Source organism: Cupressus sempervirens, chromosome 1 (assembly GCF_028749045.1).
Source record: "Cupressus sempervirens isolate cs-2001-9-10 chromosome 1, ASM2874904v1, whole genome shotgun sequence".
In the NCBI taxonomy this organism is placed as follows: Eukaryota; Viridiplantae; Streptophyta; class Pinopsida; order Cupressales; family Cupressaceae; genus Cupressus; species Cupressus sempervirens.
The window spans coordinates 10,394,416-10,410,323 of NC_143118.1; the positions used below are offsets into that span (position 1 = coordinate 10,394,416).

Genomic DNA, 15,908 nt, shown 5'->3' on the forward strand with positions numbered 1-15,908 from the left:
TATCATGTTGTACAGTCGTCTAGAAGACGACTTCTTTTTTGGGGGTATAGATGTAGTTGGAATATAATACTTGTTATATTAGTACTTGTTAAACTTGTTGGGTAGGGTAGTTAGGTGGTGAGGAAATGTGTCGGTTGGCTTCCAACTAACCAACCGTCTATAAATATTTGGAACATTGGTATTGTACGTGTGTGGTTTTTGGTATCAATAAAGAAAGATCATTTCCTTGCCTACCATTACTATGGTAAGAATAGTATCTGTGAGGTTTTACTTCTTGTGTACAAATTGATTGTCCTCTATGGTTAACATAGTTCTGTATTTTGAGATTTGGTTGGTAATTCCACTATACATAAATCTCAGTCCAAATCAAGTCATTCTACCTGGAAAAATACTAAAACCAGCAAAAAAAAAATCCTAGTAGCAGTAGACCTACAAATAAATGATGCTTCCAACTCCTTCTCAATGCCAAATACATGCAATAAGCTTAATGTGACCTCTGAAACGAATCCACTTATTAGGCTAAATGGGTTTTCGACCCCACAATCAAGAAACTCCAAGAGTTTGCACCTCAAATTTCCTATAAATGAAAATGAAAACTCTCAAGCTTCTTAGAGTAAAATTTAAAAAAACTATGTATGTCAAATCACTTCCTCAAAACTCCTTTTATAATCTTCTCATGAAGTTTCTGAAAACCCTAGTTAAATTTCTCGCATTTAATATTTTAATATTTAACTTGCATAAGGAAAATAATAATAAAGTGACCCCCTGTATAATTACTTCATTAGTATAAATTCACTTTAATATTCTTAAACCTCAATATGTTGGCACCCCATTTGGCATAATAATTAAATACTTTATGCATTAATATATTAAATGCGCACTTGACACCTTACATCCCCTTTAATCATAAACTAACTTATTATTAATTATATTAAAGAAAATGTTAGATTAGACTTTAATTAATTAAATTAAATCATCAAACTCAATTAAATGCCAAATATCAAACTAACAACTAATCTTGTCAGCTTTTTGAATATAACTATGGTGTTCTTCAACCATCCAGATGAGTTGCCATAAATAGTATGGGACCATATGTCCTATTGACTTACTAAAAATAGTATGTATAAAGTTATAAACGGAGCCTAGAAGATCTCTCCCCAAGTCTATTGTACCAAAGTTTCCCTTACATTCCCTAAACCTACCCCTCCAACCGAAAAAGGAAACCAGCTAGGTACAAGAGAATCCTCCCATACACCACCTACACTTTATCTCCCAATCGTACATCCAACTACTCCCACAAAGAGAATTGACATCCATGAAACAAGATAAATTATGTGCACCCAGCTCTCTTGACCTTTGCCTGCCAAAACTACTCCTCCAATCTCTAAAGTGAGGACTACTTCATCATTAGAGTTAGGTGATCTCGTTCCCCTCCTCGGATTGTACCTGGACCCCAACATTGACAGAACTAGCATATGTGTGAACACAAGCATTGTCAACATGCACTGGCCAAGGAAAGGTTATCATGGAGATGCACGAGGCTAAATGTCCTCCTCCAATGCAGCCACCTACAAATCTTGATATGCCTCCACCTCCTCAATCTCCAAATCTGGCTGCCACAACACCTTTCGTTCCTCAACAAGATCCTAATAAGCATACACCAAAAGAGTGCAGCTATTCCTAGTCCCATCAATGGAACCTCCCCTCATTCCAAACCTTCAGATATTCCTTCTAACATGCTCCATTCCAACACACTTGCCTTCAAATCTTTCTAGATACCCTCTATCCCACCACCATCAATGTGAATATCCCCCACCAACCACTCAAAGGAAATTCAAGCATTTCCTAACCCAACTATGCATAAAACAAATGTTAAATTCACTTTCTTTGCCTCCTCCAGACCACTATACATTTATTGTTCTTGCAAAGGGAATCCCGAATTCTCTTGTTGTCACTAATCTCACTCAAAAGATTAGCAATGACAGTACTCTTATCACATGTTCTAATAGCGATTGACCAGATTCCCCCATGAGGAGTCTATTTGAATCTTTTGTAGATATTCTAACCATAGATGGAAAACTCGCAGATTAGTCGGCGAGTTTTAAAAACTCGCCGAGTACTTAAGCTAGGCGAGTAAATCCCAGAAAAACTCGTAGTTGGAAAAACTCGGCAATAAGGCAAAAACTCGCCGATTACTCGTCAAAAACTCGGCGAGTTTTTGGTTAAAACTCGCGATTTACTAGCCCGCGGCTTGTGACGGCTAAAAAGGGCAAAAAGTGATTTGTATAGTTTAGCACCTGTACACTGTATGCTTCTTTGTTGGGGTTAGCACCAAGAAGCCTTGATTGTAAAGTTGAGTCATGCTTCACTTAGAATAGAAGTCGTCCAGTGAAGGAGGCATTGTACTTTGTACTCACTATTCCCTTATTCTCGTGTCTAAAAGTTTGAAGAAATTTTTTCTTTAAGGTATTTTTGTCCTGAATCTACCACATACCATCTAGTGCTCCTCAAGAAACCTAACTCTTTCATAATATAAATAACATCATTTAATGCACCTACAAGAGGTCTCATTCTTTCATAGCTGTAATGGTTTCAAAACCCCATGCTTTGTACCAAGTTGTAAATGTGGTATCATAAATACCCATCTGCCCACTGGATCATGGTCAGTGAAGAGGGACCCTCTGCAACTAAAGTTGGTTTTTATAGATATTATGCAAATTAAGGAATTTGGCCTAATTTTGTACTTGATCAAAGCTCAGTGTTGGTTTTAATAAATACATGCTTTAAACTTATGCAATAAATTCTACCAAACCTTTAAGTTAGGTGTTACATCATTAGATAAGACACAGGCTTCATTGCTCATAAATTCTTCTTCCTTGTGGTTGGTGACTCTGCAATCTATAGGGTGCAAAGTCCTCAACATGTAGCGTACTCACCAATCTACCACTAATTAACTTGGGTTCTCTAAACTATGCTTGTTTCTTTTGTATTGTCTTTAATTAACTTATTAGATGCATCTTCTCATTAAATTTTGCAAAATAAATGTATTTTTAATTAAATTTCAGCGGTTTTTTTAAGTTCCCGAGTTTTTCCCGATTAAACTTTTGGGAGGCTTGGCGAGTTTTTGCCTTTGGCGAGTTTTCCAACTATGATTCTAATATTGTCCATGATGTTATAATGTTTTGCTTGCAGCTAGTTCTATAGAACTTGTTGCTGGCAAGATGCCTAGAACTGCTTTAACAGTACTTTTAAAGCCTTAATCTCCCTCTCTTTACAATCAAGATTGCAAGATCACTGATATGTTTGGGGATGATCTTTAGATTAGTATCTTAATAACTACAGAATTTAGATGTTTCAAGAATTTTTCTTGTGTTCCCTATTGCTTACTTGTCTATATTTGTTTATCTAAACTGGATGACCCATAATATCCTTGCAGGTAGGAGATCTGTAGGTACAATTTTTTAGCGTTCTTTGGAGTTTACTGAATTTCAAAACTCATACATAACATTCAATTAACTTTGTGACAAAGTTTGTATACTATGACTAAGGCTCAAGATCCAATTCCAATTTAAATGCTCTGGATTTGCTCTCTGTAATGATTTAGTGTTTTGATTCATATATCAGCAATTAGGGTTTTTCTTACCCTAGCAATTTTCTATTTTAAGTGGTTGTTCCTTTGAGGGTCACTAACAAACTCGCCCACATGTGGGCATTAATAGAATATATTTATCTTTCATCAATTTCCTATTTCTAACCTAAATGTCATGTTCAATATTAGTTGGATTATCATCAGTCAGCTAGTGATTGAGAACAAACAATAAAAACAGTCACTGGTTTCAAATAATGAACTCAGGAAAAACATTTTCCTTTTCAAATAAAGTTCCATCAGGTTATTTTTTACATGATAAATGATGCAAGTGAATGTGAATGTTTAAAAAACCATACATGACACATGCATGTTCCAATGTGAGAAATGATATTTGAATATACCTGAGGAAAAAACTGTATCAACTTATTTGCAGATGGTACAATTTTCCCACCAAGTCGCTCAATCATAACTGATATCAAATTTAATATCTGCACCTGTGCAGCACCAATTGGAAGAAAACATGTAGCTTAGTTTATTTTACAACTGGTATTAATCTAAAACAACTCCAGAAATATATGAGGTAACAATCCCTAATAAGCATACAAACCAAACAATTCAACAACAAAAAAGACTACTTTTGCATTAATCAGAGACATCCTTTGATCAACACTGAAATTCATGGCATCCAAAGGCAATTAATACCCTAGTTGCCAGCTTCAAAAAGTTCAAATCATTAAAGAAGTCAAACAATTCAGAAATCCAGAATTTTCAAAACAAAACCAGTGAATTTCTGGAATTGAAAAGCCCAGATCAAATCAGAAATCTTAACAGTCCAAAAAACCAGGATCCAGCTGGATTTGGCCCAAAAATACTAAATTTGATGCTTAATACCAGTATTCTTCTCACAGACTAAAAACAAAGTCAAATAGAAAGAAAACAATGCAGGATACAATGAGGATATCCACACTAGTGGCAATCCAGCTCCAAAAAATGTTGAAAAAAACTACTTAAATTGTTTTAAAAAAAAACAAGTGCAAAGGAACTGTTTACTATTTTTCCTTGTATGTAATATTGAGCGATATAAACAGATATATTAGGACCACTTTTCACATTCTAATGCATTATTTTCATTTTTGGCATTTGCATTGTTGTATAATGTTTTCACACAACAGTTAAAGCACATTTTTATGCAACAATTATATGGAAAATGTTGCCAGTGTGTCATATATGATAAAAACCATTTATATGAATCAGAGCATGACAGCAGCTTTAGACAGCACATACACATTGTATCTAAAGAATCACCAATATCATAAAGCACATAGCTCTAAATTAGAGAAAATAGGACAAGGAGCTGAAGAACAAAAATTTAAGTGAAGAGATAATAACATAATGAGATGTTAAGATTTAAGCAAGAACAGTCTCATGGCCTAATCAAGAGGCACACCAGTAAATACACTCTATCTAAAGCCATTAGTATCCTAAGCACATTGTAATCTTCCCTACTAGTGACTGTCTGGTTAACATACATCATTATACATTGTCATAAAATATTGTGTCTTAGTTGAATTCATAAATAATTACTTTGTCCATATTACAATCCATAATGGTTATATTTAAACCCCATTCCAAGCTTCTTTCCTAACCCTAATGGAGGATGGGGAAACACTATCACAGGCAACTTGAAAACATCTCCATTTCATGAACACCTGTCAATACCACCACTTGGGCCCAAGGCTTTCATGAACATCTTTAAAAACCACCACTTGAAAGTCGCCCAACTTGCGATGGAATTACCTACCTCTCCCTACTCAAACCAACATACACTTTGAAAGGCATTAGTGAAAGTTTTAAAGTTAGATCATTATGATCGTCTTTCATGTGTTATAAATGTATGTGTTTTGACATCTATATGTGTGTGTGTAATCTGACTTTTTATTATTACATATACATATACATATATATATATAATTATCTCTTGCTTGATTCCTATTCCAATCTCGATAATAAGTAATACCTTCTGATTCAAATCCATTGTATTAGCTAAATGGTGTTCCCACCACTTACAAGTGGTTGTAAGGGGTTCTATCCGGTCCTTAGTGTGCATGGTTGGAATGGTAATGGCTCATTTTTGTCGTCACCAAGATTACTTCATGATGCTTTGGGTTCCCTAGCCATTTTTTTCATGATGAAAACTCAAAATAGCCCGATCCATCCTCTTCCTTGTATTGTTGGATATCGTTGGCTTTCCACTTTCAAGAGTGAGACCAAGTGCTCTAGGGGGGTTTGTGGTTCTAGCAGAGATTCTTGCCTTGTCAAAGACCATTTTCAATGTTACGTTTATGTTATTCTGTCAAATATCTGAGCTAGATTTAAGTGGGTTCAATTATGCCATGTCGCTCCAAAACATAGAGACATCTTCATTGTGGTTTGTTACTTTCCTACAGCATCCTCTTATGCTAGCAATAGTGGTCTTGACATTCATCCCTATACCGATCACTATAATAGCATTACTTAGTTCTCTTATTGGGCCACACTCTCATCCTCGGGGATTTCAATGTCGGACCCAAATTGCTCAAACTCCTATCCATAATCGGACCACTGATACTTTATGCATTGATATTATGGATCTATCTACTATGGGACTCATAAGATATTCGAAGGATGCTTTTGGTCCCTTCGTGAAGTATGATTTGCATCTTTTGTAGCTTTGTCAAGCTTTGGATCTGGTGGTGCTCAACGGGTTGGTTTGCTTTCCATATCCACACTTCTTCACCTGCAAACCTCATGGTCGTGGTGCTAGCTTGGTCGATTGTACTCTTTCCATCCAATTTTTTGTCCCCTCCATCAACCAATTTTTCATTATCCCCATCCTCCTTGCTCTCATCATTCTTTGCACCCCCCTTTCCTCCCCTCTCCTCCCATCGTACCAACTCTTTCCCTCGCACCACATTTTTCTTTAATGGGGGTGACCCAAACCTCTTTGCCCTTTATCTTTGACAGCTTCTACCACCCGACTCCATTTCCAGCCCCCGAGAGTGAGTCAACACCATGTTTTCCCATTTATCCACCATTATTTGGGTGGTTGCATTGCTTTCCATCCCTCATTCATTCATCATGTCCTTCACTTCGCTTTCACCCATAACCACCCATCCTATCCCTCACTTAAAATTTCCTACCACCACCTCCTTCAAGAAAGATGCGCATCTTCACCTCTCTCTGTAGAGTTTCCTGTAATGTCCCCTCTTTTGACGAGTCTCTATAGTTGATTGAGTCAGTTCATCATAGCGACCCTTGTGAGCTGGCAGTGAAATTTGAGGGTCTCAGTTATGGACTTGCTATTTTTAGTAAGTCTAATTCGGGCAATTGCCATATTTGGCAATGTAGTTGGTGGCGCGGGCAGTTGGTTATCTCCTACATTGGATGGGGCCATTTAATTGATGGTTTCATATTTATTAATTAATGATTAAGGTTACATTATTACACGACACTTTATTATATTTAATGTTATAAAATGATGAAGCTTCTGAAGTGAAAGAAGTGATGAAGAAGCAAGTGACATTGGGTGTTATAAATATGAACCCATTGTGGGTAAAAAAGGCATCCAATAGTCTATTTTCTTTTTGTTGCGTGCAAGGGTTTTCAATGTTTCTGATTTTGAACTCCCTTACTGAGGTATGAGGATTGAGTTATTCACCAATCTACTGCTGAGGTATAGGATAAATGGAATTAAAGTTTTATGAACCAATTTTGAGTCTCATTTGCCTGTGTTAACCATGGTAGGGAGGAATCAATTTATTTCTGAAGCTGAAAGCATCTGCATTGCAACCGTGGTCATTACATATTGGGAGATGTCATCTGTTTGAAATTTATTTGCATTATCATTGGCAAACTGAAGAGTTCAATCTGCATATGTGTGGACTGCTGAGAGAGGCTTTCATCTCTGTAACTGTCTGATTTTGAAGAGTGGAGGCTGCGATTATAATCTACAGGCCTACGATTTGGTTTTTGAAAAATTGCTCTGCATTTTAAAGGCTACTGTTATCACCTGTAGCAGCTTTTGGTCTTATTTCAGGCCCGTGATCATTAATCTGAGGCCTGTGTTCAATTCTGGAGGCCTGCAGTTACTTGTTTAGGGCCCGCAAACTCTTGTTTGAGGCCTGCGATCTGTAGTTAGTGCCCTGTGTTTATTTGCTGAAGTTTCCGTTTGGAGTTTAGAGGCATGTGTTACCTTTTTTGAGGTCAGCAATCACTTGGGTAAAGCCTACGTTCAATTCCTTGTGGCCTACGATCAAATTTGGACAACTTGTGAAGGTAAAAGAAGCATTGAAACATATGGTCATTATCCCCCAATGGGGCGTTTGGAAGAATTCCAATACAACAAGGGCCTTAAATGTAAGAAGAATGATACTAGATGACGATTGGTGGGGTCATGTGACTTATGTGTTGGAAATCACCGATCCAATGATGGCAGTGCTTCACTTTGCCGACAATGATGAGCTATGCCTTGGGGATATTTATGATTCCATGGACACTATGCTAGAAGAAATTAAAATGGTAAGTTCTACGCTCTGTTACAACAATTTTTTTATTTGAAAGATATCTAGATTCTAAAGTTTAAATTGATATATTCACTAATTATAATTATTATTCATATCTCATATCCTAGGTCATACAGAGGAGGGAGAATAATCCTGAGGACACCCTTTATAAGGTGGAAAAAATTGTTCATCATCGATGCAACAAGATGACCACACCTTTGCACCTCCTTGCATATGCTCTATCCCCTAGGTACTGTAGTTCTTATCAAATGCTTCTACTTATGTTATCCAATGTTTGTGCTATTGATATTTGATAGTGTTCAATTGTCTTTTGTTATCCCAAAGTACTATAGTGTAGATGTACTTCGCCTTCCAGGTAGAGTGCCACTATTTAGAGGTGCAAAGGTTGCAAATGGGTATAAGAGAGCACTAGCTAAAATATTCCAAGATCCAAAGATTGGGGCAATTGTGAGGAGTGAATTTGTTGCCTTCATCTCAAGTGAGGATTTCCACCCTATTGCCATAGCAGACCAAAGCAAGATGGGTGCCATCAAATGGTGGTACCTTCATGGGCAAGCCTTCATGTACCTCTAACCTCTTGCCACAAAGGTCCTATCCCAAGTAAGTTTGTAAAATTAAGCTTAAGGTTAACACACTCAATTCCTTGAGTTTATTATCTAATTTATTTATCTTGATTGTTGTATTGATAATTTTCAATTTCTCTTTAGGTTGCCAGCGCTTCTGTAGCTGAGCAGAATTAGAGTACTTACTCCTTTATCCACTCAATCAAACGCAACCGGTTGGCTCCAAAAAAATCATAAGACCTTGCGTTCATTCACAACAATTTGCGGTTGTTGTCATGGAAGGATCCAATGTACAAGATGGGGCCCGAAAAGCTTTGGGATGTAGCACCCGAGGCTCCTGATTTAGATATGACCATCCAAGATTTTGCTAGATCCACTTTGATTGATGTGGATGATGAGGAGGAGGATTATGAGTTCACAATCCCCTCTACTACTAGTGCTTTGGGTTCCTCTATTGATACAGATGCAGCACTTGCAACAAACTCTTTTATGAGTAAATCATGTTACAAAATTTAAGTTTAATGATCTATATTTTGAATGTTACAAACTTTCACTTTCAGTAATTCAATGTGAATGTGTTTATTTTCTTTATAATCGTGAAAATAGATTAATTATCATTGATCAAGTATACTAGATTCATAGATGCATACTAGAATCATAGATTCATACTATGAAATGATTTAGTTTAGAATTATGTATATTTCTCTTATTTTTTATATATATACACGAATCCTCCACGAATCATAACAGGGGGAAAAAAATCCCGCATCCACAGATCCAATTCACGTGGCCAAATCAAATTCGTGTCACGAATTGACAACTAAGCATATTATCTATCTGATTCATAAGACGGGCCCCACCTCTGATTCCGACAATTACAACACATTGGTTAGTCACACTTTTTCCAAGCTTTATGCCACAACTCTCAACATTCACCTTTCCAAGGAATTGGATCTATGCATTATTCAAACAGGGGAACAGGCCATCTTTAGATGGGACTACTAGACTATGGACCATATATTGACTCTTTATACCATCATTGTGGAGGCTTGTCATTGCTCTTCAAAGGCTTATTGTTGCTTTGTTGACTTCCGCAAAGCCTTTGACATGGTTTTGTGATGGGTCCTCTTTTAGAGGCTTTCAGACAGTGTTTCAGAGGTCCACTTGAACATCATTATGAGACTATAAGAACGTTTCCGGTCATCTCAGGACCTCTTCTAGGTTTTCCAGCTTCCTCAATAATACCATCATGGCTAAGAAGGGTTGTCCCTTATCCCCTTCTTTGTTTGGGATCTACAACAATGAGATGGAGGGATTTCTTCATGAGCATTTGTTACATGAGAATAGTTGTCTTCTCCACCAAGTCTTTATCTCCATCCTTCTTCTTGCAGATGATGTCGTTCTTCTGGCCTCCTCCTTGGAATGTTTACAAAGGTGACTTGAATGTTTTGAGTCCCTTTATGACTTGAGGCATCTAAAGATTAATTTGGGGAAGACTAATGTAATGGTCTATAATGGCATCAAAACCTCTCACCTTCTCTTCTTTGTTGATTCTAAGATTGAGGTTGTTCCTTCCTACCTCTATTTGGGGTATATGCTTTCTAGCCCCCTTTTCAACTTGAGACCCCTGAATTAACTTGGTATCAATAAGGCGTATGGGTCACTGGCCTTTCTTGAGAGACAATGCTTGCGACATCACTTTTAGGACACCACGTCCCAGATGACACTTTTGGACACTATTATTTGGCCTATTGTTCTTTATGGATCTATGGTTGGGGGAGCCTCCTTGTTGGGATTTAATTGGGGATCTATTAAGTAGAGCTAGATTTTCCTCCTCCAATGCATCAAGTGTGAGTAGTTGATTCCTTACAAAATCAGCCTTGTTGAGTTTAGTACCTAGCCCTTCAGACTGGAAGCTATCTTTGATCTCATTTTGTTCGTGCACCACCTTGGTACAGAAATCCCTACCTCTAATTGTTGGGTATAACTACCCATTTCTAACATATACAAGTTGTTTTTGTCGATTCCAATTCAGAGTGCTTCAAGTACCCTTACATTGCTTATCATTCCTAAGAGTCTATTGCTTCTTCTACTTCTCCTCAAATCCATTGTTGGTTTGTTAAGATGCAATTTTATGTAGAACACTTTACTTGAGCTACAAGATGGGCTCAATGGCTGTCCTTCTTATATATCTCATCACTTCTCACCTTCCATAACGATTCCCCTTCATTCTTTCAGGTGAGCTCCCACTGCCTCGTGGTTGAGATGGATCACCAGTTGGACAAGCATGATAGGGTTTGTCAACTTCATAGTCTTGGGGTGGTTGAAATTGAGGAGCGCTTCATCTTTTGTTGCCCTATTTACTATGAGATCAAAGGGAGGCTCTACTACCTTCTTAGAGAGCCCTAGGCTCTCTCAACCTTTTTTAGATACACAGATCGAAGGAGCCTTGTTCTCTACCTCTATGTCAAATTGATAAGATATAGTATCAAAGCATCAATTCAACCTTATGTAATATCCCTCTCTAATAGAGATATTTGATCAGATAGTTGACATCCCTATTTGAAATAATCAAGTAATTGATTTAAAATGGAATGATTATTAGATAACTTGATTAGACATCAAAACTTGATAGTTACTATATACAATTATTAAGCACTTTATTATAAAATATATTTGATAACCAATAGTTAATTAAATATATTAAATTGATCATAAAATAAATAATCTATAAATTAATAGACAAATATTTTCATGAATATACTTTAAACTAATTATTCAATATATAATATCATCATTATAATACAATCTAAAGTCATGAATTGATTAACAATATCAACCTCAGAAAATTATATTAATAAACCAACCAACTCCAACTGATGGTTAACGTCAAAGGACATGACTCCAACTGATGGTTGACGTCAAAGGACATGACTCCTTATTACTATATATTATGGAAACCGGGAGGGAGATTTTGGGGGGTTGGAGAGAAGAAAAATATGCTTTTCTTGGATAAATAATCAGAGGATGAAGACATAGGAAGCAATACAATATCAATTATCGCAGCTACGAGAGTACTCAAAGTTAAATATCCAGCATTTTAATATACCAGAACAAATCTCGATGTTCCAGATCGAACAGAAGGATTCAGAGTATGGTCACCATAGCTGATTATCAAGAAGGATCAAATAACATATATCTTTGCATCGAGCCTCTCCATATATATTATGAGAATGGGAACCATTCTGCACAAAGAGTCTTATTTGATTTCATTGTCAAGCCAAACATTATGAAATAAGCAAAGATCCAAACAGGGTATCTGCAATAAGCAATACGCATGAAAGTTAAAGAAGATTGTGATCAGACATTACCATATCAATTAAATCTAACTCTTATTTACCAGTGATTCCTCACTGAGAAAGAAGGCGGCTGAGAACATTAAGGAGGAGGAAAAAACTGGTATCAGTGAATTGATTCGAATTTGGAACTACAGAAGAGATCATTTTCTCACATTCAGAATTAAATATTATTTCACCAGTTATAACACAGAAATAACAGTTCAAATATATAAATCAATCATCTAGAAAATACCTAACCATCAAATCAGAATTAACTGGGCTATTGACGTTACCTAAATCAGAACTATCCTACAAGTGATCAAACTAATGTATATACTTGAAATAACATTATCCTATCAATACAAAAATCTGTAAGTGATGTTATACATTCTAGTTTATCATAAATAGTAATTATAAAGTGACTGTCTCGAATTCACAAAATATCTTTTAAAGGGGAGATACCAAAAAGATGCGGGTGATTGTAGCAGAGGGACAGTCAAACTAGATAGAATACAGGATTGTGGGCAAGTCGAAATGAATATGGAGGGCTTGAATCAGAGACCACAATGGAATTCAAATCCCAATCATATATGATGAGATTGAGTCATACTTCAAGCTGGAGACAAGGGGAATTAGCCACACACAATTCGAAAAGAAATTATATCATATTCCACACCTATTGATACATACGAAGGATAGATACTGAAGGAATCTGACAGATACACATGAAATATTTCCTCTATATGAGAAGTTAGCTTGATGATCAATATCTAAGATGAATACTTTAGTGACACCATATAAATTATATATATATCAGTGAAGACAATCTGATCTTATAGGACAGTGTGATATGAATGTATATTAGCTCAATGGATGTTTAATGGATATTAATGGAGGTTGGCTAGGGCAGTAAGAAGACTAAACAGAAAAATTAAGTAGAGCTATATAGTTCTCATACAGACCAAATTCATCTTAGTCGAGGGCATCTATTATAGATGTTGAGTTTCTCATAAAAAGAACTCAAAAACTAGAGGACATTCTTAATTGAATGTCGGGATTTCAAATTGGAATCCTAGAGAGAGATTTTTAGAGAATCTCTTAGAGACAATATATATTAGAGGCTAACCATATGCATATATGTTAGAGACAAGAGACTTGGTTAGAGGTGGGATCTCTACCAAGTAGTGTTGTAATGAGCATAACCATTACCACTGATACCAGAGGCCTTAGGGACACACTCTTCACATGACAAATGTCTAATCAAGAATTAGTTCTCATTGGAGGGTTAGGTAATCCGAGGAGAGTTTCTTCCAAAGGATTAGGAGGGTTAGTAAGTGGTAGTATTTAGTTGATATTTAATTAATTCATTATTTCTAACATACTCCAGAAATTTAACATGTATAGTTTTATCATAGACTAACGATCTATTGCATGTTCCAACTTTCATTCTTTGAGCTAGAAGTGGGGACATTGCACCTTACCAGTATATAATAACCCCAACCCATTATAACTTTGTCAAACACCAAATTTTTTTATAATTCAATTGTTTGACATTTCGTCAAACACTTTCCAAGCAAGCTCTGATACCACTGTATATATGGCGTCTTAAATTTTCAAACAAAGTATCAAGATGTATAACAAACTGATCAAAAATTTAATTTTTGCCTTACAAGTTTTGCATAAATAAATACCAAACACCAATAAACAAATCTGAAATGATTCACACCAGCCTTTGAATTCATTCATTGACAAACCATACAGTAATATAATGAAAAGGAATTTAATTGTTGACTGATTGCTATAAATCAGAATTTGAAGCCAGCTTGTTACACTTTCAAACTATGTAACATAAACCAAATTTTACAAATTAAAAACTTGGTCTTTGCCATAGAATGTAATTGCAAAGTCAAACTAAAAGCCACCTGGTCCAATTTCAATTTGGCATTCATGGTCTACCCTTACAAATGCTAACCAAACTAATATAGAAATCACGCCAAATACAAGAACCCTTGGCATTCAAGCTGTAAATCCAACACACTAATTCTGATGCAAATCAAACAAACTGGGATATCCAGAATTACCACATTCTTCAGCACCAAACTCCAATTTGCAGCCTATACCCTCGCCTGGCAATAGAGATAACTGAAAACGAATTAAAACTAAATTCTTTAGCAAGTCAGTCACTTCCGAGACACAATAGACACAAGTATGAGAAGTCTCTTGAATCTAGATTGAAAATAAAATCAATATCACTTTACATCAGCAGTGGATTGATCCACAAACGCAGTCTCAAACCCTTTTACTTCAGCAAGGGCACATAAAATCAAAACTTCAAGAAGCATCACAAAGATGACAAATCAAAATAAGATACTCAAATGATCGGATGCTTTTCTCATCAAATGTCCTCATATTTATAATCTCCAAATGGCACTAGTTTCCCAAAAGAACTCCACTTAAGAAGCTTCTTCTACAAAATAGTAAAATATAATAAAATGTCATTTAAATAAATTATTAATTGCTTTTGGCTCCAAAAAATGACCTTTTCCACCATAACATAATATTCTGACACGTAAGGCCACTGTTTCTTGTTCCCACGATTTTAAAAAAATTGACATGGTTCCAACGAGCTCCGATACTAAGGTGACCAACAAACTACACCAACAAAAGTAGCAACCTCGGCATATTTAGATGAAGAATAATAATAATTTACTTGTCCTGCGATAACAACTAAAGAAGCATCAGAATCGAAATCTGACAACACCAAAGTGATCCTAATGATCCAAAACGATGAATGAACCAGACAAGGTGACTTACTATAAATAGACGCTCCCTCCAAGATTCTTGGAGCCCAAACTAGAAGCCCGAAATAAAAACTAAGATCATCACTCAACTCTTCTAACTCAACTGAGTTCATCGGAACCAACAGATTGACTTACTATAAATAATAAGTCCCTCAAATGGAGCCAAAACACACCATAGGCTACTAAAAAGCCTATAAGCCCACAACTAAGACCCTCAAAACCCACTATCAGCTCATGAGGGTCGTAATGGTGAACTGACCAAGCAGTGGATTGATCCACAAACGCAGTCTCAAACCCTTTTACTTCAGCAAGGGCACATAAAATCAAAACTTCAAGAAGCATCACAAAGATGACAAATCAAAATAAGATACTCAAATGATCGGATGCTTTTCTCATCAAATGTCCTCATATTTATAATCTCCAAATGGCACTAGTTTCCCAAAAGAACTCCACTTAAGAAGCTTCTTCTACAAAATAGTAAAATATAATAAAATGTCATTTAAATAAATTATTAATTGCTTTTGGCTCCAAAAAATGACCTTTTCCACCATAACATAATATTCTGACACGTAAGGCCACTGTTTCTTGTTCCCACGATTTTAAAAAAATTGACATGGTTCCAACGAGCTCCGATACTAAGGTGACCAACAAACTACACCAACAAAAGTAGCAACCTCGGCATATTTAGATGAAGAATAATAATAATTTACTTGTCCTGCAATAACAACTAAAGAAGCATCAGAATCGAAATCTGACAACACCAAAGTGATCCCAATGATCCAAGACGATAAATGAACCAGACAAGGTGACTTACTATAAATAGATGCTCCCTCCAAGATTCTTGGAGCCCAAACTAGAAGGCCGAAATAAAAACTAAGATCATCACTCAACTCTTCTAACTCAACTGAGTTCATCGGAACCAACAGATTGACTTACTATAAATAATAAGTCCCTCAAATGGAGCCAAAACACACCATAGGCTACTGAAAAGCCTATAAGCCCACAACTAAGACCCTCAAATCCCACTATCAGCTCATGAGGGTCGTAATGGTGAA

General features: G+C 36.2%; 1 protein-coding gene across 2 annotated transcripts in view; it reads right to left on the reverse strand.

Annotated features, from left to right (window-relative positions):
• Positions 1 to 15,908, reverse strand: part of LOC149575899 (ARM repeat superfamily protein) — a 307,256-nt gene that overhangs the window by 114,644 nt on the left and 176,704 nt on the right. For both annotated transcript variants that reach the window (XM_089815908.1, XM_089815910.1), the window contains exon 15: positions 3,991 to 4,083. In XM_089815908.1, coding sequence (XP_089672034.1) covers positions 3,991 to 4,083 — 93 coding nt within the window. The remainder of the gene's footprint in view (positions 1 to 3,990; positions 4,084 to 15,908) is intronic.